Source organism: Scyliorhinus torazame, chromosome 16, assembly GCF_047496885.1.
Source record: "Scyliorhinus torazame isolate Kashiwa2021f chromosome 16, sScyTor2.1, whole genome shotgun sequence".
Lineage (NCBI taxonomy): Eukaryota > Metazoa > Chordata > Chondrichthyes > Carcharhiniformes > Scyliorhinidae > Scyliorhinus > Scyliorhinus torazame.
This window is the reverse complement of record NC_092722.1, coordinates 190,270,661-190,297,766: the sequence shown is the minus strand read 5'-3', so window position 1 is coordinate 190,297,766 and position 27,106 is coordinate 190,270,661. Positions and strand designations below refer to the sequence as shown.

The following is a 27,106-nucleotide window of genomic DNA, read 5'->3' as shown; positions in this document are numbered from 1 at the left end:
TCATTATTTTATAGACCTCTATAAGATCACCCCTAAGCCTCCTACGCTCCAAGGAAAAAAGTCCCAGTCTATCCAGCCTCTCCTTATAACTCAAATCATCAAGTCCTGGCAACATCCTAGTAAATCTTTTCTGCACTCTTTCCAGTTTAATAATATCCTTCCTATAATAGGGTGACCAGAACTGCACACAGTATTCCAAGTGTGGCCGTACCAATGTCTTGTACAACTTCAACAAGACGTCCCAACTCCTGTATTCAATGTTCTGACCAATGAAACCAAGCATGCCGAATGCCTTCTTCACCACCCTGTCCACCTGCGACTCCACCTTCAAGGAGCTATGAACCTGTACTCCTAGATCTCTTTGTTCTATAACTCTCCCCAACGCCATACCATTAACTGAGTAGGTCCTGGCCTGATTCGATCTGCCAAAATGCATCACCTCACATTTATCTAAATTAAACTCCATCTGCCATTCGTCGGCCCACTGGCCTAATTGATCAAGATCCCGTTGCAATCCTAGATAACCTTCTTCACTATCCACTGTGCCACCAATCTTGGTGTCATCTGCAAACTTACTAACCATGCCTCCTAAATTCTCATCCAAATCATTAATATAAATCACAAATAACAGTGGACCCAGCACCGATCCCTGAGGCACACCACTGGTCACAGATCTCCAGTTTGAAAAACAACCCTCTACAACCACCTTCTGTCGTCCAGCCAATTTTGAATCCAATTGGCAACCTCACCCTGGATCCCGTGAGCTTTAACCTTCTGCAACAACCTACCATGCGGTACCTTGTCAAAGGCTTTGCTAAAGTCCATGTAGATAACGTCTACTGCACTGCCCTCATCTACCTTGTTGGTCACCCCCTCAAAAAATGTTCTTCCAACATTACACTTTCTGTTCCAAGCCTTTGAACTGAAAGTCTGGAGCACTCTCTGAGTGCGAACCTAAAGGTGCATTTAGCTTAAAATGTCAGCCAACAGCAAATGTACAGAGTAGCAGTTTTTATTTTTCAACAGATCTCTTGTACTTCCTGTTGATTCACCATCCCTGCTCCAAGTTGCTGAATGGCCTTTAATTAGTTGAGAATGGAAGTTACAATAGAGTAATGTCGAGAGTGGAAGTTACAATAGGGTAATGTCATCAGTGTCCAGAACTGCATGTATATTTTTCTGTTACAAATAATGGTGACAAAAACACCCAACTATGGAGAGAGGCAAAATAGTTTTGGAAAAGGCAGTCATCCTGGCCAAAAGATAGATAATAGAAACCCAAAAAAATGGTCAGCACTGATTTCAAAAGGTGAGGTCATTATTGACCAATCGCATTTAATTTGAGAGGCCAACTGCATTGGGAAAGCAATTGCGTAGTGGTATTGTCACTAATTGTAATTCAGAGACCGGAGAGGACCTAGGTTTGAATCCCACGACAGCAGATGACGAACAGGCGGCGGAATGTGGCGACTAGGGGCTTTTCACAGTAACTTCATTTGAAGCCTACTTGTGACAATAAGCAATTTTAATTTTTCTTTTTTTTTTTTCATTTGAATTCAATTAAAAAAGAAATGTGGAATTAAATGGTTAGCAGTGCTGCCTCAGCAGCAGGGAACCGGGTTCAATTTCAGCCTTAGGTGATTGTCTTTGTGGAGTTTGTACTTTATCGCTGTGTCTGCGTGTGTTTCCTCCGAGTGCTCCAGTTTCCTCAGGCATCAGGTGAAGTGGATTTGCCATGCTAAATTGGTGTCCAAAGATGTCCAGGTTAGGTGGGGTTACGGGGATAGGGCGGGGGAGTGGGTTTAGGTAGGGTGCTCTTTCAGAGGGTCGGTGATACTCGATGGGCCAAATGGCCTCCTGCACTGTAGGAATTCTATGATTCTAAAGGTAACCATTGCTGATTGTTGTAAAAGCCCAACTGATTCACTGATGTCCTTTAGGGAAGGAAATCTGCCACCCTTACCTGGTCTGGCCTACATATAATTCCAGACCCACAGCATTGTAATTGATTCTTAAATGTCCCCTCAAGGGCAATTAGGGATGGACAACAAATGCAGGCCCAGCCACATCCCACGAAACAATTAAAAAATTGTATTTAACAAATAACCACGGGTAGATAAGGGTAATGTAGTAGATGTAATAACTTTTCAAGGATCCAAATATATTCATGTGTAAACTCATGAAAAGTTTGGAGTATGTGGAGTTGGGGCACAAGCAACAATGGAAGGAAGACTGGGTACAAAACAGAACACTGAGAATATTGGGGAGAAGGGCAGATACTCAGATGGCAAATGGTGGGAACAGTGCTGGAACCACTGTCACTCACAATGTACATTAACGATTTGAAACCTGAAGTACAATTTACTGCATTTGCAGATAACACCACATGGGAGTAAAATGAACACAAGTAAACTGATAAAATAAAAGATGGCATTAAAAAATTTGGATGGGTGTTTAATTGACGAACTGATGGATAAGTGTGCAGTGGTGCATTTTTGCAGGAAGAACATGGAGGCCACATATTCTTGGATAATAATCTAGAAGGGTTAGAGGAACAAGAGGTACCAAAACACACATCTCATAGTATTAATACAAATCAATACGGTCACTTTATAAAATGCAAACAAGCACTGGACTCCATTTCTGGAGAGAGAAAGTTGACGGATCGGGAAGGAATGTTAGATATGTAGAATAAAAACAGAAAATGCTGGAAAGATTCAGAGGGTCTGGCAGCATCTGTGGAGGGGGAAACAGTTTGGAAAATATATGTTGTTAGCGACCTTTTATCATTTTATACAAATATACAAACAATAGCAACCGTAAATTAAAACATGTCCTAAACTAATCTACCTAACTCCCCTTGAACTGTACGCCCCCCCCCCCCCCCCGGCAGCTAACAGTGGCCAATTCCTTGAAATATTGTATAATTAGTTGCCATTCCCAGTAGGACCCTTCAATTGACCCCCTCACGTAGTAGTTGACCAGTCCTAGTTCTTTCTCTTTAATGAAGGCCTCTGCCTGCTCCGGTGTTTCAACGTAATGGTCTTTCGAGTCCATCGTGACTCGCAATTTCACCGGAAACACCACCCTGAATCGCAGTCCTTTGTAATAGAACAGTGCCGTCGCCTTGTTGAAGGCCCGCACGCCTCTTTACCGATGTCGTGGTCGATTCGCACTGTGTCCGTCCCAGTCAATATTGTGGAGGTTTTGGCCCACTCCAGGACTAACCCGGGAAGCTATGGATGCGAATAATCACTTTCCCTAGTGGCTCATTCGACCTTGACTTCTGCCGGAATGCAATATGAGCCCTATCCTGCTCCGGATTGGCGAATACTTCATCCCCCCCCCCCCAATCTCCACAAAGTCCTCAGTTTGCCTTGAGCCCTCCACTCCCTCCGGCAACCCACCATCCTGAGATTCAATCGCTTCAATCTGTTTTCTAAATTCTAAACTTTAGCTTTCAGTCCCCTTGTTGTTCTCTGCCACGAGCGGTATCTCTGCCTCCGGCGAGGCAAGCTGCCCCTCATGCCTTGACAAGGCCTCCTCCAGGCCTTTCCGTGTTTTGACTTGCTCCTTCACAGCCTTCGACGTCTTACCCAGCTGCTCGCGACTCGGGGCCAATGCCTCCTCAATAGTGGCTTTGAAGGACTCCCACAACTCCTTTCCATGCTGTCCATCTGCTTCCAGAACATTTCTAGCTCCTGTGCAACCACCACAGCCAAAGTGTCTATCGTGATGGGCGCAACTGCCTCTTCCATCTTCTCTCCCTCAGATTCCCTCGCCAGAGCAGCAGCCTGGGGCTTCTTTCCAGTGAGCTTTTTCAGTGCAATTTTCAACATACCTCCATCGAGTAACCGTTCCGATGTTCGGCCTGCTCAGTGTAAACACAAAAATCCCCCGAAAAGTGGACAAAGGGGATCAGAAACACCAGGACGCTGGCAGGGGCGACCTTTCGTGCGACTTGCTCTCGCGTGATGTCACAGGAAGTCCCTCGGAGAGGGAAACCGAGTTAACGTTTCACAACCATATGACTTCTTTAGAACTCTTAAAGAAGAGTCATATGAATGTGAAATGTTTAGTCTGTTTCTCTCCATACCTGCTGAGTCCAGCATCTTCTGTTATTTCAGGTTTCCAGCATCTGCTGTATTTTGCTTTTAAATATGTAGAACGTTGCTTAGACCATACTTCAAGAACTGCACACAGTTCTTTGATTTCCATATTTTAAGGACCTGTTTTCCTGAGGAACAAGGCAGTGAACAAGCAAGATATGGGAGTTTGGGGAAGAGACTTTGAAGATTCAGCAAAGAAGGTTCTCAGTATAGAGATGCGAGTGATATTTGCAGAATTGACGGAGGATGATCATGTTTGCAGTGGATAAATGTCAGAAGAACTTGAGCAATAGGATCAGGAGTTGGCCACTTGGCCCCTTGAGCCCATGTTGTTACTCAATAAGGTGATGGCTGATCTGATTGTAACCTTGACTCCACTTTCACGTCTAACCCCATAACCCTTGGCTGTCTTGTCGAAAGCTGTCTCGCTCCACCTTGAATATATTCAGTAACCCAGTCGCTGGGATAGACCGATTACAAGATTAATGGCCCCCTGAGAAAAGAAATTCCACCTGCTCTCCCTCTTATTTTTAATCTGTGCACCATAGCTCTAGATTCCCCCATGAGCATGAACACCTCTCGGCGTCCACCCTATTAATTCCCCTCGGGATTTAGTATATTTCAATTAGACCACCTCTCATTCTTCTGAACTCCAAATGATACAGGCCCAACCTATCCAACCTTTCCTTATCAACAACCTTTTCATCCCAGAAATCTGCCTGGGGAACCTTTTCTGAACTGCCTTCAATGCAAATATATTCCTTAAGAGACCAAAACTGTGCAGTGTAGACTAGATGTGGCCTCATCGGTGTTCTGCATATTGGTAGCAAAAATGATTCATGTGCCACATCATTTGTTCCAGTTTGCCAATCTGAAAATGACCCATTTATCTCGACTCTAATTATTGTTAGTTAGCCAGCCCTTTATCCGCGCTGATATATTACCCCCAAGGAAGGCCATTGCACATTGAAACTTTAGATTGCTAAGCTCAGCTGAAAAGACGCTATGGAGAAATTTGAGGATGAGGACAATAATTTTACTAGATGTTGGAGGACAGAGCTATGAGCGAAGAAACATTTTCTTTCTTGAGTGATTGTTCACAGGACAATTTAGAATGACCTACAAAACTCCAACTCTCCCAATTTCCCAGATATTTTGCGCCATCATGGATTTATTTTTATCTTAATTTTTGGCTCTTGCAGATGATGTAACTTTTCATAGGAGGGAACACTTGGGGGCCATGATGCTACGTTGCATCCCAACTGTTTCAGACAGGCACTGGAATCAGTGGGAATAAGGGAAAGCCCGCCATTGGTTAGTCATGCCTAGCACAAAGGAGAATGGCTGCAGTGGTTCAAGGTCAATCATCTCCGCTCCAGGACAGCACTGCAGGAGTTCCTCAGGGTAGTATCCTCTGCTTAGCCATCTTCAGCTGCTTCATCAATGACCTCCTTTCCATCATAAGGTCAGAAGTGGGGATGTTTGCTGGTGATTGCACAAAGTCCAGCACCATTCGTGACTTCTCAGATACTGAAGCAGTTCATGTCCAAATGCAGCAAGTGGCAAGTAACATTTGCGCCACACAAGTACCAGGCAATGACCGTTTCCAACAAGAGAGGATCTAACCATTGCCCCATGACATTCAATTGCATTACCATCACTGAATACCAACATCCTATGGGGTTGACTAGAAATAACTGGACTAGCCATACAAATACTGTGGCTGCCAGAGCAGGCCACCTTATAGCAAGTAACTCCCCTCCTTACACCGCAAAGCCTGTCCACTGTCTACAAGGAGCAAGTCAAGAAGGCAATACAATATTCTCCACTTGCCTTGACACCATCCAGACAAAGCAGCCCACTTGATTGGCACCCCTTCCACAAACATTCAATCCCTCCACCACCCCAGAACAGTGGCAGTCGTGTGTATCATCCACAAGATGCACGACAGGAACTTACAAAGGCTCCTTAGACAGCACCTTCCAAACCCACGATCACTACCATCTAGAAATGCACAGATACCTGGGGACACCACCACCTAAAGGTTCCTATCTAAGTCTCGCACCATCCTGACTTGGAAATATATCGCTGTTCCTTCACTGTCTCTGGCTCAAAATCCTGGAATTACCTCCCTAACAGCACTCTGGGTGTACCTACACCTCGGGGTCTGCATTGGTTCAAAAAGACAGCTCACCACTACCTTCTCAGGGGCAATTAGGGATGAGCAATAAATGCTGACCTCGCCAGCAGTGCCCACATCCTGCAAATTATTTATTTAAAACTAGCACTAGTTGCTCTTGCATTGCTGCAACATTGTCTGTTTTCGACTCTGCAGGCCTACCAAAAATCACAGCATTGCCAAATATACCAGCTCTCCTTCGGATATTGCGGGCCACCTTTTCCTAAGTTTCCCAACCTGATTTCCCATTCCCTGGTCTAGTTCAGCCCGATTGTTTTGCAAATTAAAATTGCCCGTGGCACAAAGTCTGTCTGACACGCTGGCTCAGTGATTCAGCAGCAACTCCCAGCTCGAACCCATGTTTAAAAATTGAAGTTTTTTTTTTAAATATAAGAATTGTCGAGTCAGCTATCATGTCCTATCTGCTGGTGTTAATTAAGTGTATTAGTAATAGGTGTCCAATAGACCTGTAGGACTGGACGTATTGGATGGTAAATCCAGCACCGCATAGTACACTACTTGGTTTAGCATGAGTCTTGCCCAAAATCATGGTTAAACATACAATTTTCTAGTCGTTCCAAGTGATCATTCAGTGCTTCATGAATGATTCGAACCCACATTTTGAACGTTTTTAAAAAGATTAATGCTTCTGAGAATGGGAAACCCACTTGTATTGCACTTGGTTGACAAAATTAATGCTAATGACCTGGTCCTGTCCTCATTGCAACTTCAGTAAAATATTCTTATCCTTCAGTCTGTCCCAGTTTCTTTGCTGATTCAAGTTTGTTTTTTTGATTTCAGGTCGAAATGAGCCACTGAAGAAGGAGAGGCCAAAGTGGAAAAGTGATTATCCCATGACGGATGGCCAACTGAGGAGTAAAAGAGATGAATTCTGGGATACAGCACCTGCTTTTGAAGGTCGCAAAGAAATCTGGGATGCCCTTAAGGCGGCTGCCTATGCCATTGAATGCAATGACCATGAACTGGCCCAAGCTATAGTAGACGGTGCCAGCATAACCTTACCGCATGGTAAGCACAGCAGAGTTTCAAACACTGTCTTGTAGCATGTTCTGGGATCCTACACCGTTTCTACTGAAATGCACAAAATTGTCAGGAAGTTTCCTAAGTTCCCACCAGCGATGCATCCTCCCTAGCTTCCCCCACATCTAAATTCAGATCTGTGAAACCTCAAAAGGTATACTTATGCCCTTGTATATTGAGCTTTTGCACACCTGCGTATTGCCCAGATATGATGTATCTCTTCCTCACCGTTGCTGAAGCTTTCTATCTTGATGGGTGACCTTCAGTGTTCTTCTTGCTGACCCCACCCTGCATAGCTGAAGTTAATAGGAAGTTAGATAAATACATGAGTGCGACTGAAATGTAGGGTTCTGATACAGTTAGATGAAGCAAGGTGGCAGAAGGATTGTGTGGTCCATAAAGACCTGATCGAAGCATTTGGAGCTAATGGCCTCTTTCTGTGTCTCGTTAATCCAAAATTCAACAATTTGGTTCCCGCCTCCACACATCCAACTGTGCTCCATGTGTCCTAGTGAATAGACTTAAATTCTTTCCATGGCTTTGGTCTAACCTATCCCGTGATTCCTAGCAATATGTACCTGTATGCACACTCCACTCTGGATGAATTTTCCTCCTGTTCCATCAGAAACTGATTGTTGACTCCCTCTGGAATGTGTCTCAAGGTCCCCTTTGCCTTGCAAAAATAAAACACTGCAGATGTGGGAAATCTGAAACCATTTCAATGGTATTTGGCGGGAACTTTCAAAAGTTGATTGGGGGAGCCTGTTTACAGGCAAGGGGACAGCTGGTAAGTGGGAGTCTTTCAAAAGGATGTTAACTAGGGTTCAGGGTGAGTACATACCTCTTGGTGTGAAGAGTGAGGCTGGTAGAAGTAGGGAACCCTGGATGACTCAGGATATTGAGGCCATGGTCAAAAGGAAGAAGGAGGCATATGACATGCATAGGCAGCTGGGATCAAGTGGAGACCTTGAAGAGTATAGGGCTTGTCAGAGTAGTGTTAAGCGAGAAATCAGGAGGGCAAAAAGGAGACATGAGAGTGTTTTGGCAAATAAGGCAAAGGAAAATCCAAAGAACATTTAAAGATCCATAAAGGGCAAAAAGAGTGATGAAGAAGAGGGCCTCTTAAGGATAAACAAGGTCATCTATGTGTGGATCCACAAGGGATGGGAGAGGTCCTAAATTAATATTTCTCGTCCGTATTTACTGTTGAGAAAGGCACGAATGTTAGGGAAATTGGGGAAATAAAAAGTGATGTCTTGAGGTGTGTACATATTATAGAAAAGGAGGTGCTGGAGGTATTAAAGCGGATCAAAATAGATAAATCTCCGGGACCTGATGAAATGTATCCCAGGACGTTGTGGGAGGCTAGGGAGGAAATTGTCGACCCCCTGAGATATTTGAATCATTGACAGCGACAGGAGAGGTGCCTGAAGATTGGAGGGTAGCAAATATTGTGCCCTTGTTTAAGAATGGTCTGTAACAAATAAATAATCTTTATTGTCACAAGTAGGCTTGTATTAACACTGCAATGAAGTTGCTGTGAAAAGCCCCCAGTCGCCACATTCCGGCGCCTGTTCGGGTACACGTGGGAATTCAGAATTCTCAGCTGGTACGGGAATTGAACCCGTGTTGCTGGCCTTGTTCTGCATCACAAACCAGCTGTCTAGCCCGCTGAACTAAACCAGCTCCAGGGATAAGATGTAGGGATAAGCCTGGGAACTACAGACCGGTGAACTTTACTTCTGTAGTAGGTAAGTTGTTAGAAGGTATTCTGAGGGACAGGATCGACAGTCATTTATACAGGCAAGTGCTAATTAGGGAAAGTCAGCATGACTTTGTAAGGGGAAAGTCATGTCTCACGAATTTGATTTAGTTTTTTGATGGGGCAACCAAGAAGGTAGATGAGGGCAGCGCGGTCAACATTGTATACATGAACTTTAGCAAGGCCTTTGACAAGGTACCGCATGGTAAGTTGTTGCAAAAGGTTAAATTTCACGGAATCCAGGGCGAGGTAGCCAATTGGATACAAAATTGGCTTGGCGACCGAAGCCCAAGGGTGGTTGTGGAGGGTTGTTTTTCAAACTGGAGGCCTGTGACCAGCGGTGTGCCTCAGGGATCGGTGCTGGGGCCACTGTTATACCAAGATTGGATCGTGAAGAAGGTTATACAAGATTGCAACAGGATCTCGACCAATTGGACCAGTGGGCTGATGAATCGCAGATGGAGTTTAATGTGGATAAATATGAGGTGGTTCATTTTGTAGATCAAATCAGGGCAGGACCTACTCAGTTAATGGTAGGGAGTTGGGGAGAGTTACAGAACAAAGAGATCTTGGAGTACAGGTTCATAGCTCCTTGAAGGTGGAGTCGCAGGTGGACAGGGTGGTGAAGAACGCATTCAGCAAGCTAGGTTTTATTGGTCAGAATATTGAATACAGGAGTTGGGACGTCTTGTTGAAGTTGTACAAGACCACTCATGGAATACTGTGTTCAGTTCTGGTCACCCTATTATAGGAAGGATATTGTTAAACTAGAAAGAGTGCAGAAGAGATTTACAAGGATTCTACCAGTACTTGAAGGTCTTGAGTTATAAGGAGAGGCTGGATAGAACCATAGAATTTACAGTGCAGAGGGAGGCCATTCGGCCTATCGACTCTTTGAAAGAGCACCCTACCCAAGCCCACACCTCCACCCTATCCCCATAACCCAGTAACCCCACCCAACACTAAGGGCAATTTTGGACACTATGGGCAATTTAGCATGACCAATCCACCCAATCTGCACATCTTTGGACCGTGGGAGGAAACCGGAGCACCCGGAGAAAACCCACGCACACATGGGGAGAACGCGCAGACTCTGCACTGACAGCGAACCAAGCTGGGAATCGATAAGCTGGGACTTTTTTTCCCTGGCTCGTAGGAGGCTTAGGGGTGATCTTATAGAGGTCTATAAAATAATGAGGAGCAGAGATAAGTTAGATAGTCAACATCTTTTCCCAAAGGTAGAGGAGTGTAGAACTAGAGGGAATAGGTTTAAGGTGAGAGTGGAGAGATACAAAAGAGACCAGAGGGGAAATTTTTTCACAGAGGGTGGTAAGCATCTAGAACAGACTGCCAGAGGTAGTGGTAGAGGCGGGTACGATTTTGTCTTTTAAAAAGCAGTTACATGGGTAGGGTGGGTATAGAGGGAAATGAGCCAAATGCAGGCAAGTGGGACTAGCTTAGTGATAGAAACTGGGCGGCATGGACAAGCTGGACCGAAGGGCCTGCTTCCATGCTGTAAACATCTATGACTCTAACTTAGAAATATTGTAAACTATGAGGACGACATTGTTGAACTTCAAAAGGACATAGACAAGTTGGTGGAGTGGCAGATAGGTGGCAGATGAAGTTTAATGCAGAGAAATGTGAGGTGATTTGTTTTGTTAGGAAGAACATGGAGAGACAATATACAATGAGGGGAAAATGTATCAAGGGGTGCAGGACCAGAGGGACCTGGGTATATATGTGAATAGATCATTGAAGATGGAGAGTTAATAAAGCACACATAGTATTCTGGACTTTATAAATAAAGAGTAGAAGAGCTCGGAAGTTATTGTTGTGTATTCAATGTTTTAGTATTTCCTCATGCCTTGCAGTGGAACAGAGGCACTTAAAGAGTCCAATCACACCCTCATTGGTTGTTTACGCGGGGAAACGGGCAGTGTAACAAAGTCTTAATATCTTTTTTTTTTAATTTAGAATACCCAATTAATTTTTTTTCCAATTAAGGGGCAATTTAGTGTGGCCAGTCCACCTATCCTGCAGATCTTTGTGTTGTGGGGGCGAAACCCACGCAGACACTGGGAGAATGTGCAAACTCCACACGGACAGTGACCCAGAGCCGAGATCTAACCTGGGACCTCGGCGCTGTGAGGCTGCAGGGCTAACCCACTGCGCCACCGTGCTGCCCCCAAGGCCTTAATATCTTAATAAAGCTTTGTTTGTTTGAACCTCTGAGACATACAGACTTAGTTTTAAAACCACCACATCAAAACTGGAGACGAGGTCAATGAGCATCATGTGTAGGCACCTGAAAAGAAAAATAAATAATTGAAATTGTTGCTACACGACAGCTCGCGACGGGAGAACCGAAAAACAGTTGCAGGCACCGGAGAAACCGAAAATTCATGGAGAAATCCGAAGACAAGCAGTTTGGACAGAAGTTTGTCACGTGCACTGCCCAAAATAACTCGAATAGCAGTTACCCTGCAGCAACAAATTTAGAGCTGATCGTGTGACAAAATACGAAAGGAAAACCGGCTTAGCTCACGTTTGCCTTGTTTTAGAGTGAAAAGAAGCCAGGTAGTCCTAAAGATTCCCCTGCAACGGACTCATCACCTTATGGGGTTGGGGTGGTGGTTTCCCACATAATGCCCGCAGGTGAAGAGAAGCTGATAGCCATCGCGTCTTATGTTCTTATCATTAGTAATTAGAATTTGATGGGTTGAGTGGCCTAATTCTGTTCCTATATCTTATGGCCTTCTGGGTTGAAGGGTTATGGAGAACGGGCAGGAAAGTGGAATTCAGGCCGAGAGAAGATCAGCCATGATCATACCGAACGGCAGAGCGGGCTCGAGGGGCTGAATTGCCTCTACTCCTCCTTGTTCTTATGTCCAGGGTCTGGAATAAAGCCTGAAGCAATTGCACGCAGATAGAGAAATAAGCCGTAGGAATCATTTTTGGAAATTCTATCAATGCCTGCATTAGAGGAAATTCATTTTCTTGACAGACCATCTTCCACTAACAACGCGGAAAGACTTCAGGAGCAAGCCCCGAGTTAAAGCCATATTCCACTCTGAAGAGTTGCATTATCCGTACAGACAAGTCGCCTCCTGGGGAATGGGTCTTTATTCCACCATTAATAAGAATATGCGTATTGAATCAATTACATGAAGGCCACTGGGGTATTGTCAGGGTGAAGGAGAGATGGTCAGGAGCTATTTTTGGTGGCTGGGTTTAGATGTCGAAATTGAGGAGAGGATTGTCATGTGTTTGTCTTGTGCCAAAGTGCAGAAGCTTCTGCCATCAGCCCCGATGTACCCGTCCACCCAGAAGCTGCAGCCATCAGCCCCGATGTACCCGTCCACCCAGAAGCTGCAGCCATCAGCCCCGATGTACCCGTCCACCCAGAAGCTGCTGCCATCAGCCCCGATGTACCCGTCCACCAAGATGCTGCTGCCATCAGCCCCGATGTACCCGTCCACCCAGAAGCTGCTGCCATCAGCCCCGATGTACCCGTCCACCAAGATGCTGCTGCCATCAGCCCCGATGTACCCGTCCACCCAGAAGCTGCTGCCATCAGCCCCGATGTACCCGTCCACCCAGAAGCTGCTGCCATCAGCCCCGATGTACCCGTCCACCCAGAAGCTGCTGCCATCAGCCCCGATGTACCCGTCCACCCAGAAGAAGCCTGACAAATGGGTACATGTTGATTATGTTGGATCGTTTGAAGGGCGTATGTTTCTTATTCTAATTGGTTCCCACTCAAAATGGCCTGATGTTGCCATCATGAAGACAATGTTGGGTGGAGACGGTCATGGGCGGCACGGTAGCACAGCGGTTAGCACTGTGGTTTCACAGCACCAGGGTTCCAGGTTCGACCTGGCTTGTGTCACTGTCTGTGCGGAGTCTGCACGTTCTCCCAGTGTCTGCGGGGTTTTCCTCCGGGTGCTCCGGTTTCCTCCCACAAGTCCCAAAAGACGTGCTGTTGGGTAATTTGGACCTTCTGAATTCTCCCTCTGTGTACCCGAACAGGTGCCGGAATGTGGCGACTAGGGGCTTTTCAGAGTAACTTCATTGCAGTGTTAATATAAGCCTACTTGTGACAATAAAGATTATTATTACAGAAGACAATTGACAGATTGGGTGAAATCTTCAGATTCGGCTACCCTGAACAACTGGTGAGCGATAACGGGCCTCAGTTCATGCCTCAAGAATTTGTACGCTACTTAAAGAAGAACGCATTTCAACACATCCGATCTGCTCTTTATCATCCTGCCACAAATAGGCTGGCAGAACATTTTGAATGTAACTAGAGAATAAAGTTTATTGTGTAAATGCTCAAGTCAATTCCTGCTCACGTACAGGAATACTGTGCACTCAACAACCCACGTTTCTCCAGCATTGCTAATTCTCACAGCATTCGATTTGCTAAAACCATCCAAACTGTCAAGGAATAGCAGCAGGATAAAGTCATAACAGCGGGAGTGCAAGGCGAAATGTCGTGTTTTTCGCCAGGGTCAAGAGGTTCTGATGAGGGAACCATATATACCACAAGCGAAAAGTGGATACCTGCCATAATTTTAGCACAAACAAGAACCGTCTCCTACACGGTACCAACTTGAGACAATATAATATGGATGTGACATGCGTATTGACTTGAGGCGACAATAACCAATCTGTCAGAGACCGAACCAACAGTCTAAATCAAGCTGTGCTGACAGACAACCTGGACCTCTGAAAATGTGACACTAAACAAGCCAATTGGAGAGAGCAGCAGCTCAGTTGAGAACCAGACACTGAGTCAACCTCCGATCACGACATTGACTCCAGTTAAGACAACCACGACCCAAACCACGCCAACGACACGAGACGTTGCAGCAAGCAGTAAAAAGCAGACACCCAACAACCACGCCAAGAACGATGACCTCTGAGTGTCTAACATATTGACAGCTGTCGTTGATTGATTGTGCAAGTTGCTAATTGGTAATATTAAACTGTTTATTGTGTCATGAACCTTTGATGTAAAGGGGGAGGAAAATGTTACATATAGTGTTTTTGGTATTTCTTCATTAGCAGCCTTGCAGTGGAACAGGGGCACTCGCATGATATTGGCAGCCGTCTGCACGGGAAAACGGGCAGTGTAACATAGCAGCTTGTAATGTTTTTTAAAAAATTTAGTGTACCCAATTCATTTTTTCCAATTAAGGGGCAGTTTAACGTGGCCAATCCACCTACCCTGCACATCTTTGGGTTGTGGGGGCGAATGTGAAAACTCCACACGGACAGTGACCCAGAGCCGGGATCGAATCTGGGATCTCGGCGCCGTGAGGCAGCAGTGCTAACCACTGCGCCGCCGTGCTGCCAGCAGCTTGTAATGTTGACATCTTAATAAAGCTCTTAATTTGTTTGAACCTCTTGATTTAATTTTAAAACCACCTTAGTTATGTTCAACAAAACATCTCGGGTGGGATATTGTGTACCACACGATCGGATGGATGTGAACACATTGGAGAGATTACAAAAGAGGTTTACAAGAATGGATCCAGGGATGAGAAACTTCAGTTATAAAGATAGATTGGAGAGGCTGGAACTGTTCTCCTTAAAGAGAAGAAAACTAAAAGGAGATCTAATAAGAGATGTTCCAACCCGAGGCTGAACAGAGTAGATAGTGAGAAACTGTTACCGGTCGCAAACAATCAAGAACCAGAGGGCACAGATTTGAATTGATTTGCAGAAGAAGCAAATATAATGTGGGGAAAAAAACCTTTTTCACGCAGCGAGCGTTTTGGGTCTGGGATGTGCTGCCTGCAAGCCTGGGGAGGGAGGATCAATCGAGGCATTCAAGAGAGCATTAGATTTGTACAAGGGAATGGCACGAAGTAATGATGCTCGTTTGGAGAGCTGGTGCAGACACAATGGGCCGAATGGCGGAGTAAGAATTCTGCGATTGTGATTCTCACTGAGCCAACCTTTTTGTGTGGGGGACGGCACATTTTCATTAGAAAATAGTCTATGCCTAAATTCTTCCTTCCAAGTGCATAACCTCACACTTTTCCACATTGTATTTCATTTGCCACGTTATTGCTCACTCTCCTAGCTTGTCCACGTCCTTCTGCAGCCCCCTTGCTTCCTCAATACTACCTGTCCCTCTACAGATCTTTGTATCATTTGCAAAAATAGCAACAGTGCCTTCATTACCTTCTTCCAGAGCATTAACGTTTATTGTAAGAAGTTATGGTCCCAGCACAGACCCCTGAGGCACACCACTAGTCACCGGCTGCCATCCTGAAAAAGACCCCTTTATCCTCACTCTCTGCCTTCTGCCAGTCAGTCAATCCTCTATCCATGCCAGGATCTTACCCTGAACACCATGAGCTCTTAACTTATTTAACCGTCTCTTCTGCGGCACCTTGTGTGAATCGTGATCTTTATTTTAAAAAGAACTTTTCCCTGCACTTAACTTTCATCTTGTGTAGGAACTGACTGCTTGGGTGTGCGGCTCTCCATGTCTCATTCAGGTTCAGCTCTTCATCCATGAACAGAAATGATCTGTTGCCAAAGCATTTGGAGACTAGCTTCTGACCAAAAGGTTTTGAGCTGCTTTTAATATTATGTTTCAGCCAGTTGCTGATGCATGGCCCCTGTACAACTGATAGCATCAGAGAAATTTACCAGATTGGTCGTAAGCCCAGCAACCAGAAAGGCTCAGTGGAAAAATACTTCAGGCAATCATTGCTTTTCTACATTCGTGCCAAATACATGCTTTCACTTAAAACTAGTTACAATTGTGTATTTCCAATTTTGGATGCTTTCTTGACTTGGACAAATTCTTGACTCTTAATGCATATTCCTGCTGAAGTAGTAGTATTCATTTGGCTGTAGGAAGAGATGTAGCAAACTTTTTTTGTTGTCCCTTTGTCTTGCAAGTTTCATCAAGCAAGGAGAAATTGCTGAACGGATGCTTTGATCATGCACATACCAATATAGTTGCTGTCATTTAACTGTCTGTGTGCCACAGCAGGAGAATAATTTAGAATACCAGAAGTCTTAAATTTGAAATTTAAGATGTCTTTCCCTGTTCCTCTGCCCTTATCTCATGGGGGCACTGGGCAAGTTAGGGCCGAGGATACTAACCATCCTGGATTGTCCTGGGAGTCCCCAGGAATTTAGGGTCAATCTCCTGGACACTGCTGCAAACAAACGGGGCATGTCATTTTTTTTACATTTACTTTTGACTACTTGAGAACTTATGCTTGCAAAGATATGAAATGAAAATCGCTTATTGTCACAAGTAGGCTTCAATGAAGTTACTGTGAAAAGCCCCTAGTCGCCAAATTCCGGCGCCTGTTCGGGGAGGCTGTTACGGGAATCGAACAGTGCTGCTGGCTTGCTTTGGTCTGCTTTCAAAGCCAGCGATTTAGCCCTGTGCTAAACAGTCTATTGGAGATGTGGGCGGGGGTGGGAAGGCTGTTTGACCAGATGTGAGGTAATTTAATGAAATTGCCAGGCATGTATGCCCAGTTAGTATTGATAACCCTCGTTAGGACAAGGATAATAATCTAATTATTGTACCAGGAACTCCAGAGGCCGATACTGCAATATCAGTCCGTCAAAGGTTGTGCAAAAGCAACCTTTCAGTAACTACCCGAACACCTCTCATTCATTTTGTAATGCATTCTTTTTTTAAAATAAATTTAGAGTATCCAATTATTTGCTTTTCCAATTCAGGGGCAATTTAGCATGACCAATCCACCTAACCTGCACATCTTTTGGGGTGTGGGGGTGAAACCCACACAGACACGGGGAGAATATGCATTTGTGATGCATTCTTATCTCCAATGCCCAACTTTCAAACTAGGCTTATTGGATAGCGATCAGGAGCAGGCTACACTTAGTATTTTTTTTCCCGAAGTTACTGAACATATTAACTGCTATCCCAACCTGACCACCTTCCTAGTCTGTATTACCTGTTCCACAGTGGGGCAGTACCCACTAAGAATGGTCTAAACATTTTGGCACTGGCAAGTCTACAGTACATGTCCTGGGTACCAGCTTAAATCTCTGCTGAACAAAGACCCAAACTCAGTATGGGAATGGTTTCTTATTTCACTTTTGGAAACCATCTCCTGACATGATAATCTTTATTGTTACAAGTAGCCTTAATTAACACTACAATGAAGTTACTGTGAGAAGCCCCTAGTCGTCACATTCTGGCGCCTGTTCGGGTACACCAGAGGGAGAATTCAGAATATCCAATTCACCTAACCTGCACATCTTTGGGGACTTGTGGGAGGAAACCGGAGCACCCGGAGGAAACCCACGCAGACACGGGGAGAATGTGCAGACTCTGCACAGACAGTGACCCAAGCCGGGAATCGAGCCTGGGACCCTGGCACTGTGAAGTAACAGTGCTAACCACTGTGCTACCGTGCTGCCCTATAGACATTCAATATTTATTGTGGGCGTTGGGCCATTTCGCAGTTATGATTTGCCTGTTGCAAAATGGCTGCAGCAGGTTTGCAGCCACAACATGCAGCACTTGGTAGTCATGCGCCTGCCGTCACCGGCTGGCTTTATTTTTGTGTAAACTGTTGGCTGCTACTGTGAATGCCAACTTCTTTCTATGTTTTGAATTATCCAAACATTTTACAGCGCACTTGCTGATCGACCATGACTTGGCTCATGGTGAGTCAAAGTGTATGCTATTGCAGGTGGTGCTATACCTATCTTCACAGAATTCTGAAAGAAATTGTGGGGTATGTAAAGGCAGTTAAGTAAGCCTTTTTGATTGGTACTGAGAAAGCAAATGAAGCATCAATTCCTTCCCAAAACAGATAGCTACACATTTAATTCTCTTCACTTACCACAGATGAATAAACACAATTCTCTCGTACGATATTGGGGAAATAACTCTTCATCTTTTATTTTCTAATTATTTAGCAGTTGAGTTGTTATGGTGAAGGCAAAAATGTGTTAAGCTTTAAAGATCAAAATAATTTGCATTGTTCCTCCTGTGCTTGGTATTATCAAAGGTGTTGCTGAAATGTTTACATTTGGGTTTTACTCGAGAATCTCCCTCCAGAGTTTTCTGTTCGGCCGCATTACAGTAGTTGCTAACTGTACATCTGTGAAATAACTCTCACCGTGCGGCATCCTATTTGTTTTTTAAAATTACTCCCAAAAAGGTTTGGTAGGCTCTTTTATTGATTCAACTACGTCTTTGTTTTATTGATGGAATTTGCTGATTGCAGGTGCATTTTTCTTATTCATAGTGGCTCCTATTTTGGAGGTTTTTCAGCCTGTTTTCTTTGCACTGGATTTATGCATTCCCTGTCTCATCTTTTGTGATTTAATATTTTGTTAGCATGAAATTTTAGCAACAAGAAAATTTGTGAGTTTGGTGCAACAATTATGACTTATAAAACATTTATTAATCCATATTGGGCGGCATGGACAAGTTGGGCTGTCGGGCCTGTTTCTATGCTGTAAACCTCTATGACTATATTAACTTTTTCCATTATAAATTTTGTTGTCCACATTTCTAATGGGAACTGCCTCTATAATTTTGTCATGCTGCAATAACAGCCTACTTGTCAGTCTTGGCATAACATCTGTTAGTCTCCCAGTTCCATTGCCTGGAAGACTGAGAAACTCCTTTACTCTGAACTGCTTTCCAGGTTGCTGTGCATTTATATGGAGTCATTTAGATCAGTTGGCTGGATGGCTGGTTTGTGATGTGGAGCTTATGCCAGCAGCGTGGGTTCAATTCCCGTACCAGCTGAGGTTATTCATGAAGGCCCCGCCTTCTCGACCTCGTCCCTCGCCTGAGGTGTGGTGGCCCTCCGGTTAAATCACCACCAGTCAGCTCTCAAAGGGAAGAGCAGCCTGTGGCCTTCTGGGGTTGTTGGGCATTTACTTATTACATATATATTACACGCACTCATTATATAATGAGATCAAAATGTGCTTGAAATGCAGACTGATTTATGTCTGAGCACCCTGGGTTAATTAACACACCTTCTAACCCACTGATTCTGTCTGTGATACTCAAGGCAATGAGTTTATATTTTACTTATTTCTTCCCTGCTCCCTCTCTTGAATAAGTCTAGGTGGCTGTTCTATCAGGTGTACATTTGGTGTTTAAACTAGTGCTTCGCACTGCCGTTTCTGCCTCCTCTCTGCTCCACCATTATTGGTGTATCTTCTGAGTCATATGCTGACAGGGTTTAAAGATGTTGCAATTATTAATTGCACTCCTGTACGTACAGTATGCATGACTACGTGCAAAGACGGGGCTTGTCTGAAGGACATGCTTTTTTTAAAGTATGAGTTTTAGAATGCATTGTGAGGCTTGTGGTTTCCTGAATGGTTGGGACTTTCTGGAAATGACTTGCTAAGTAAGGATGCCAGGGAGACGGTGGGAATGTATAGTGTCAGAGGGACCAAATTAGTTTTGCCTTGTCTAAAGGAACAAGTGAGCGTTATGTGCGAGTTGCATTTTGGGGGCTTTGAAACTGATAGTATTATTTTTTAAAAATATATTTTTATTAAGGTATTTGCAAAATTTTTATAACAAAAACAATAACATTGACATGGTAAAATAAACATTTCCCCACCCGACCCAATCTTCACAAACCTCAGAAACTGATTGTATTATGGTGGCATTTTCCTATTTGTTGTGTTTCTCTGTAAGGTTCGAGAGAGATTCTGGAGTTTAATTGGGGTGGGCAGGAGAAGCTTGAACACGTAATTATGGTTCAGTGAGTCACTACTTTTACTCCAGTGCTCAGCCAACTCCATATCGTCTATATGTTGAACCTGGGACTCAGTTCACACACCACTGTGCATTTAGCTTCCATTGAGTCAATGAGATGACCAAAGTAATCCGCAAGGTAAAGAATTTCACAGCTAACTACTAGGTCAACCTTGAGCAATGTACACATCCATGATTAATACAATACTAAAATTTACTCAACGAAGTGTAATAATAGAGACGCAGTAGTCACCAATGTCACTGAAGCATATGAATAGGAACAAAGAAAATACGAGCAGGAGGAGGCCTTTCGGTCCTTTGAGCCTGCTCCGTCATTCATTATCATCACGGCTGATCATCCAACTCAATTGTCTGATCCCACCTTCACCCCCCCCTGTCCCCCTCAAACACTTTTGATCCCCTTCACCCAAAGTGCTACATCTAACTGCTTCTTGAAAACAAACATCTTCCAGAGTAGCCTACCATGTGGAACTTTATCAAAGGCCTTACTGCCCACGTAGACCACGTCTACTACTCTGTCCTCATCCACCTTCCTGGTCACTTCATCAAAGAACTCTTAACAAATTTGTACGGCCTGATCTCCCATTCACAAAGCCGTGCTGACTACTCCTAATCAAACCCTGTCTTTCCAAATGCCTGTATATCTTATCCCTCAGAATCCTATCCAGTAATTAACCCACCACTGTTGTTAGGCTTACCAATCTATAATTCCCAGGTTTTATTTTAAAAACATTACTGCAGTAGGTCCATGCTAACTCAGGCTTTTAACCCTTACTGCATCAAATACCTATAATAGAATATATCTGTAATTCCTAGATTCATCATACGACCAGTACTGGATGAGCAGCAACTAAATATTAGGAAAGTTAATATTAGGAAGATTGGACAACACGGTACCAAAGTGCTTGGCACTTTTGCTTCACAGCACCAGCGCCCAGGTTCGATTCCCGCTTGGGTCACTGTGCGGAGTCTGCACGTTCTCCCCGTGTCTGCGTGGGTTTCCTCCGGGTGCTCTGGTTTCCTCCCACAGGTCCTGATAGACGTGCTGTTAGGTGAATTGGACATTCTGAATTCTCCCTCTGTGTACCCGAACAGGCGCCAGTGTGTGGCGACTGGGGGATTTTCACAGTAACCTCATTGCAGTGGTAATGTAAGCCTACTTGTGTGACAATAATAAAGATTATTATTATAAAACCATTGTCATCTTGCCCTGCTGCAAACTCCACTTCCCTAGTCACCAACTCTATCTCTCTCTCTCTCTGGCAACTGCTGAGGCTGAACCAGATTGTTCACATGTATCATGTTTGACGCCCCCACCCCCAATGAATTATGGGCACATTCAAGTCATCACTCAGCCCATTGACTTCATGTTAATAATGTTTTCCAGTTCCTTCCCTCCCACAGTTCACCTGCTGCTGGTATGCTGGTACTTTCTTCATATCTTTGTTATCTCTAGATTTGACTTTTCCAAACCACTCCTGACACCTTCCATAAACTTGCTCATCCAAAATTATTTTGCCTTTATTCTAACTTATTCTATATTAAGACCTGGTCACCCACCATTTCCATGTGTGCTGACCTACATTGGCTCCAATTTGACAATTCATCCTGGTTTTCAAATCCCTCCATGGCCTCACCCCTCCCATCTCTGCACCATTTCCCCGACATCCCCCCCCCCCCCCTCCCACATGTCCATGAATCATCCATGGATCAATAATACAACGGCAAAAATAAAGGGATGGGGAAATAATGGAATAAACAGGAAGGACCCTTGCTGCAGCCAACTGAACAGCCAGATAGGACCTCGGTTTAACGTGCCATCCAAAAAGATAGGTTCGGACAGCTTAATATTGCCAGGCCGAAGCAGATGAGTAGACCATAGAACATTACAGCGCAATACAGGCCCTTCGGCCCTCGATGTTGCGCCTACCTGTGAAACCACTCTAAAGCCCATCTACACTATTCCCTTATCATCCATATGTCTATCCAATGACCATTTGAATGCCCTTAGTGTTGGCGAGTCCACTACTGTTGCGGGCAGGGCAATCCACACCCTTACTACTCTCGGAGTAAAGAACCTACCTCTGACATCTGTCTTATATCTATCTCCCCTCAATTTAAAGCTATGTCCCCTCGTGCTAGACATCACCATCCGAGGAAAAAGGCTCTCACTGTCCACCCTATCCAATCCTCTGATCATCATGTATGCCTCAATTAAGTCACCTCTTAACCTTCTTCTTTCTAACGAAAAGAGCCCAAGTCCCTCAGCCTTCCCTCATAAGATCTTCCCTCCATACCAGGCAACATTCTGGTAAATCTCCTCTGCACCCTTTCCAATGCTTCCACATCCTTCCTATAATGCGGCGACCAGAATTGCACGCAATACTCCAAATGCGGCCGCACCAGAGTTTTGTACAGCTGCAACAGGACCTCATGGCTCCGAAACTCAATCCCTCTACCAATAAAAGCTAACACACCGTATGCCTTCTTAACAACCCTCTCAACCTGAGTGGCAGCTTTCAGGGATCTATGTACATGGACACAGAGATCTCTCTGCTCATCCACACTGCCAAGAATCTTACCATTAGCCCAGTACTCTGTCTTCCTGTTATTCCTTCCAAAATTAATCACCTCACACTTTTCTGCATTCATTAAACTCCATTTGCCACCTCTCAGCCCAGCGCTGCAGCTTATCTATGTCCTTCTGTAACTTGTAACATCCTTCCGCACTGTCCACAACTCCACCGACTTTAGCGTCACCTGCAAATTTGCTCACCAATCCTTCTACGCCCTCCTCCAGGTCATTTATAAAAATGACAAACAGCAGTGGCCCCAAAACAGATCCTTGTGGTACACCACTAGTAACTGGACTCCAGCCTGAATATTTCCCATCAACCACCACCCTTTGTCTTCTTCCAGCTAGCCAATTTCTGATCCAAACTGCTCAATCACCCTGAATCCTATGCCTCTGTATTTTCTGCAGTAGCCTACCGTGGGGAACCTTATCAAACGCTTTACTGAAATCCATATACACCACATCGACTGCTTTACCCTCATCCACCTGTTTGGTCACCTTCTCAAAGAACTCAATAAGGTTTGTGAGGCATGACCTATCCTACACAAAACCATGTTGACTATCTCTAATCAAATTATTCCTTTCCAGATGATTATACATCCTATCTCTTATAAACCTTTCCAAGATTTTGCCCACAACAGAAGTTAAGGCTCACTGTTCTATAGTTACCGGGGTTGTCTCTACTTCCCTTCTTGAACAAGGGGACAACATTTGCTATCCTCCAGTCTTCTGGCACTATTCCTGTAGACAAAGATGACTTAAAGATCAAAGCCAAAGGCACAGCAATCTCCTCCCTAGCTTCCCAGAGAATCCTAGGATAAATCCCATCTGGCCCAGGGGACTTATCTATTTTCACACTTTCCAGAATTGCTAACACCTCCTCCTTATGAACCTCAAGCCCTTCTAGTCTAGTAGCCTGAATCCCCGTATTCTCCTCGACAACATTGTCTTTTTCCTGTGTGAATACTGATATAAAATGTTCATTTAGCACCTCTCCTATCTCCTCGGACTCCAAGCACAACTTCCCACTACTGTCCTTGACTGGCCCTACTCTTACCCTAGTCATCGTTTATTCCTGACATATCTATAGAAAGCTTTAGGGTTAGCCTTGATCCTACCTGTCAAAGACTTCTCATGTCCCCTCCTGGCTCTTCTTAGCCCTCTCTTTAGGTCCTTCCTAGCTAACTTGTAACTCTCGAGCGCCCTAACTGAACCTTCATGTCTCATCTTTACATAAGCCGCCTCCTTCCTCTTGACAAGTGTTTCGACTGCTTTAGTAAACCACGGTTCCCTTGCTCGACCACTTCCTCCCTGCCTGACCGGTACATACTTATCAAGGACACGCAGTAGCTGTTCCTTGAACAAGCTCCACATTTCCATTGTGCCCATCCCCTGCGGTTTTCCTCTCCATCCAATGTATCTTAAGTCTTGCCTCATCGCATCATAATTGCCTTTCCTCCAGATATAACTCGGTATATACCTATCCCTTTCCATCACTAAAGTAAACTTAATCAAATTGTGGTCACTATCATCAAAGTGTTCACCTACCTCCAAATCTAACACCTGTTCTGGTTCATTACCCAGTACCAAATCCAATATGGCCTCGCCTCTCGGCCTATCTACATACTGTGTCAGGAAATCCTCCAGCACACATTGGCCAAAAACGGACCCATCTAAAGTACTCGAACTATAGCGTTTCCAGTCAATATTTGGAAAGTTAAAGTCCCTCATAACAACTACCCTGTCGCTTTTGCTCCTATCCAGAATCATCATTGCAATCCTTTCCTCTATATCTCTGGAACTTTTCGGAGGCCTATAGAAAACCCCTAACAGGGTGACCTCTCCTTTCCTGTTTCTAACCTCAGCCCATACTACCTCAGTAGACGAGTCCTCATCAAACGTCCTTTCTGCCACCGTAATACTGTCCTTGACTAACAATGCCACCCCTCCCCCTCTTTTACCACCTTCCCTGAGCTTACTGAAATATCTAAACCCCGGCACCTGCAACAACCATTCCTGTCCCTGCTCTATCCATGTCTCCGAAATGGCCACAGCATCGAAGTCCCAGGTACCAACCCATGCCGCAAGTTCACCCACCTTATTCCGGATGCTCCTGGCATTGAAGAAGACCCACTTTAAACCACCTTCCTGCCACCTTACTCATGACCTCACTACTCTCAACCTCCTGTATACTGGAGCTACAATTCAGGTTCCCAAACCCCTGCTGAACTAGTTTAAACCCTCCCAAAGAGCATTAACAAATTTCCCCCCCAGGATATTGGTACCCCTCTGGTCCAGGTGTAGACCATCCCGTTTGTAGAGGTCCCACCGACCCCAGAATGAGCCCCAATTATCCAGAAATCTGAAACCTTCCCCCCTGCACCATCCCTGTAGCCACGTGTTCAACTCCTTTCTCTCCCTATTCCTCGTCTCGCTATCACGTGGCACGGGTAACAACCCAGAGATAATAACTCTATTTGTCCTAGATCTAAGTTTCCACCCTCGCTCACTGAATTCCAGCCTTACAACCCTATCCCTTTTCCTACCTATGTCGTTGGTACCTATGTGGACCACGACTTGGGGCTGCTCCCCCTCTCCCTTAAGGATCCCGAAAACACGATCCGAGACATCACGCACCCTGGCACCTGGGAGGCAACACACCAACCGCGAGTCTCTCTTGTTCCCACAGAATCTCCTATCTGTCCCCCTAACTATGGAGTCTCCAATGACTAATGCTCTACTCCTCTTCCCCCCCCTTCCCTTCTGAGCAACAGGGACAGACTCTGTGCCAGAGACCTGTACCCCATGGCTTACCCCTGGTAAGTCCCCCCCCCCCCAACAGTATCCAAAGCGGTATACTTGTTACTAAGGGGAACGGCCACAGGGGATCCCTGTACTGACTGCTTCCTCCCAGCCCCTCTCACCGTCACCCATCTATCTTTATTCTTCGGAGTAACTACATCCCTGAAGCTTCTATCTATGACCACCTCTGCCTCCCGAATGAGGTGGTTAATAACACTCCGAAGTGGAAAATGTAATTACATGCAATTTCTTTAAGGCTCTGGAGCCTGTGTCAGTGCTCGGCTGTCATAGGTGATGATGGAGAGATGGAAGTTGGTGATCTTGGTGCTGCAGCATATATAGTCTTTAAGCTTGTGGCCCCTTGTTCTGGTTGTCCCAAACATTCAAAGTTAAATGTGATTTGATTTAAATAGTTACCTAAATCTTGTTTGAGATCTCCCCCATTTCCTCGCAGAAAAACACAGCGTATACGTGAGCTATACATTTGTAGGATCCATTTCAGTTTTCTCAAAATTGGCTTACTAAAGACCAGAACTAAAGAATCATCTCTCAGGATCCCTACAGTGCAAAAGGAGGCCAGTCAGCCCATCAAGTCTGCACCAGCCCTCCAAAGAGCACCCTGTCACAGTGGTTAGCACTGTTGCTTCACAGCGGCAGGATCCCAGGTTCGATTCCCGCTTGGGTCACTGTCTGTGCGGAGTCTGCACGTTCTCCCCGTTTCTGGGTGGCTTTCCTCCAGGTACTCCGGTTTCCTCCCACAAGTCCCGAAAGAGGTGCTGTTAGGTAATTTGGACATTCTGAATTCTCCCTCAGTATACTTGAACAGGCGCCGGAGTGTGGTGACTAGGGGCTTTTCACAGTAACTTCATTGCAGTGTTAATGTGAGCCTACTTGTGACAATAATAATAAAGATTATTAAGATTATCTAGGCCCACTCTCCCGCCCTATCCCTGTAACCTCACTCAATCTGCACATCTTTGGACAGTGGGAGAAAACCCGGGGGAAATCCACGCAGACACTGGGAGAACCTGCAAACTCCACACCGTTGCCAAGGCTGGAATTGAACCCGGGTCCCTGGCCCTGTGAGGCAGCAGTGCTAACCACAGTGCTACTCTGGCTCCTGTAGATCATCACTGCAAAGAACCATTGCTGCATGTGTGGGTACAAGATGGAGAGTGCAGCAACAACTCAGTTGAGAGGAATTTGGATGTTCCTTGTGGCTAGATAGCCAGTCATAGTCTAAACTCTCAAATGAATAATTGTCATATGGGTGAATTCCTTGAAGGTCTTGGTGCTTGGAACTGGGGTTAATGAGGGGTTAAGATGCACGGGAGAGGAAATAGACAACAGTGCCAAAGTGGGGAGGAGATACCAATGATATTAAGCTTTGCATTTTAAACACTCTGAATGGGCTGCAAAATATATCTGATTGGCCTCATGTTCACTATTGGAACCTGCTGCCTTTTAAATGCTTGATGATAGCAGCGCTATAGGTAATTAAAAATTATAAATAATATCATAGAATTTACAGCTCAGTAGGAGGCCATTCGGCCCATCGAGTCTGCACTGGCTCTTGGAAAGAGCACCCTACCCAAGGTCAACACCTCCACCCTATCCCCGTAACCCCACCTAACCTAAGGGCAATTTAGCACGGCCAATCCACCTAACCTGCACATCTTTGGACTGTGGGAGGAAACCGGAGCACCCGGAGGAAACCCACGCAGACACGGGGAGAACGTGCAGACTCCGCACAGACAGTGACCCAAGCCGGGAATCGAACCTGGGATCCTGGAGTTGTGAAGCAACTGTGCTAACCACTGTGCTGCCGATATATCAGTATACAGAAAGTAGTTTAAAGATTAAT

General features: G+C 44.9%; 1 protein-coding gene across 1 annotated transcript in view; it reads left to right on the top strand.

The window, feature by feature from the left end:
* The window catches only part of ubtd1b (ubiquitin domain containing 1b), a 126,748-nt gene that overhangs the window by 89,873 nt on the left and 9,769 nt on the right, over positions 1 to 27,106 (top strand). Inside the window, exon 2 of the mRNA XM_072479656.1 lies at positions 7,090 to 7,317. Coding sequence (XP_072335757.1) covers positions 7,090 to 7,317 — 228 coding nt within the window. The remainder of the gene's footprint in view (positions 1 to 7,089; positions 7,318 to 27,106) is intronic.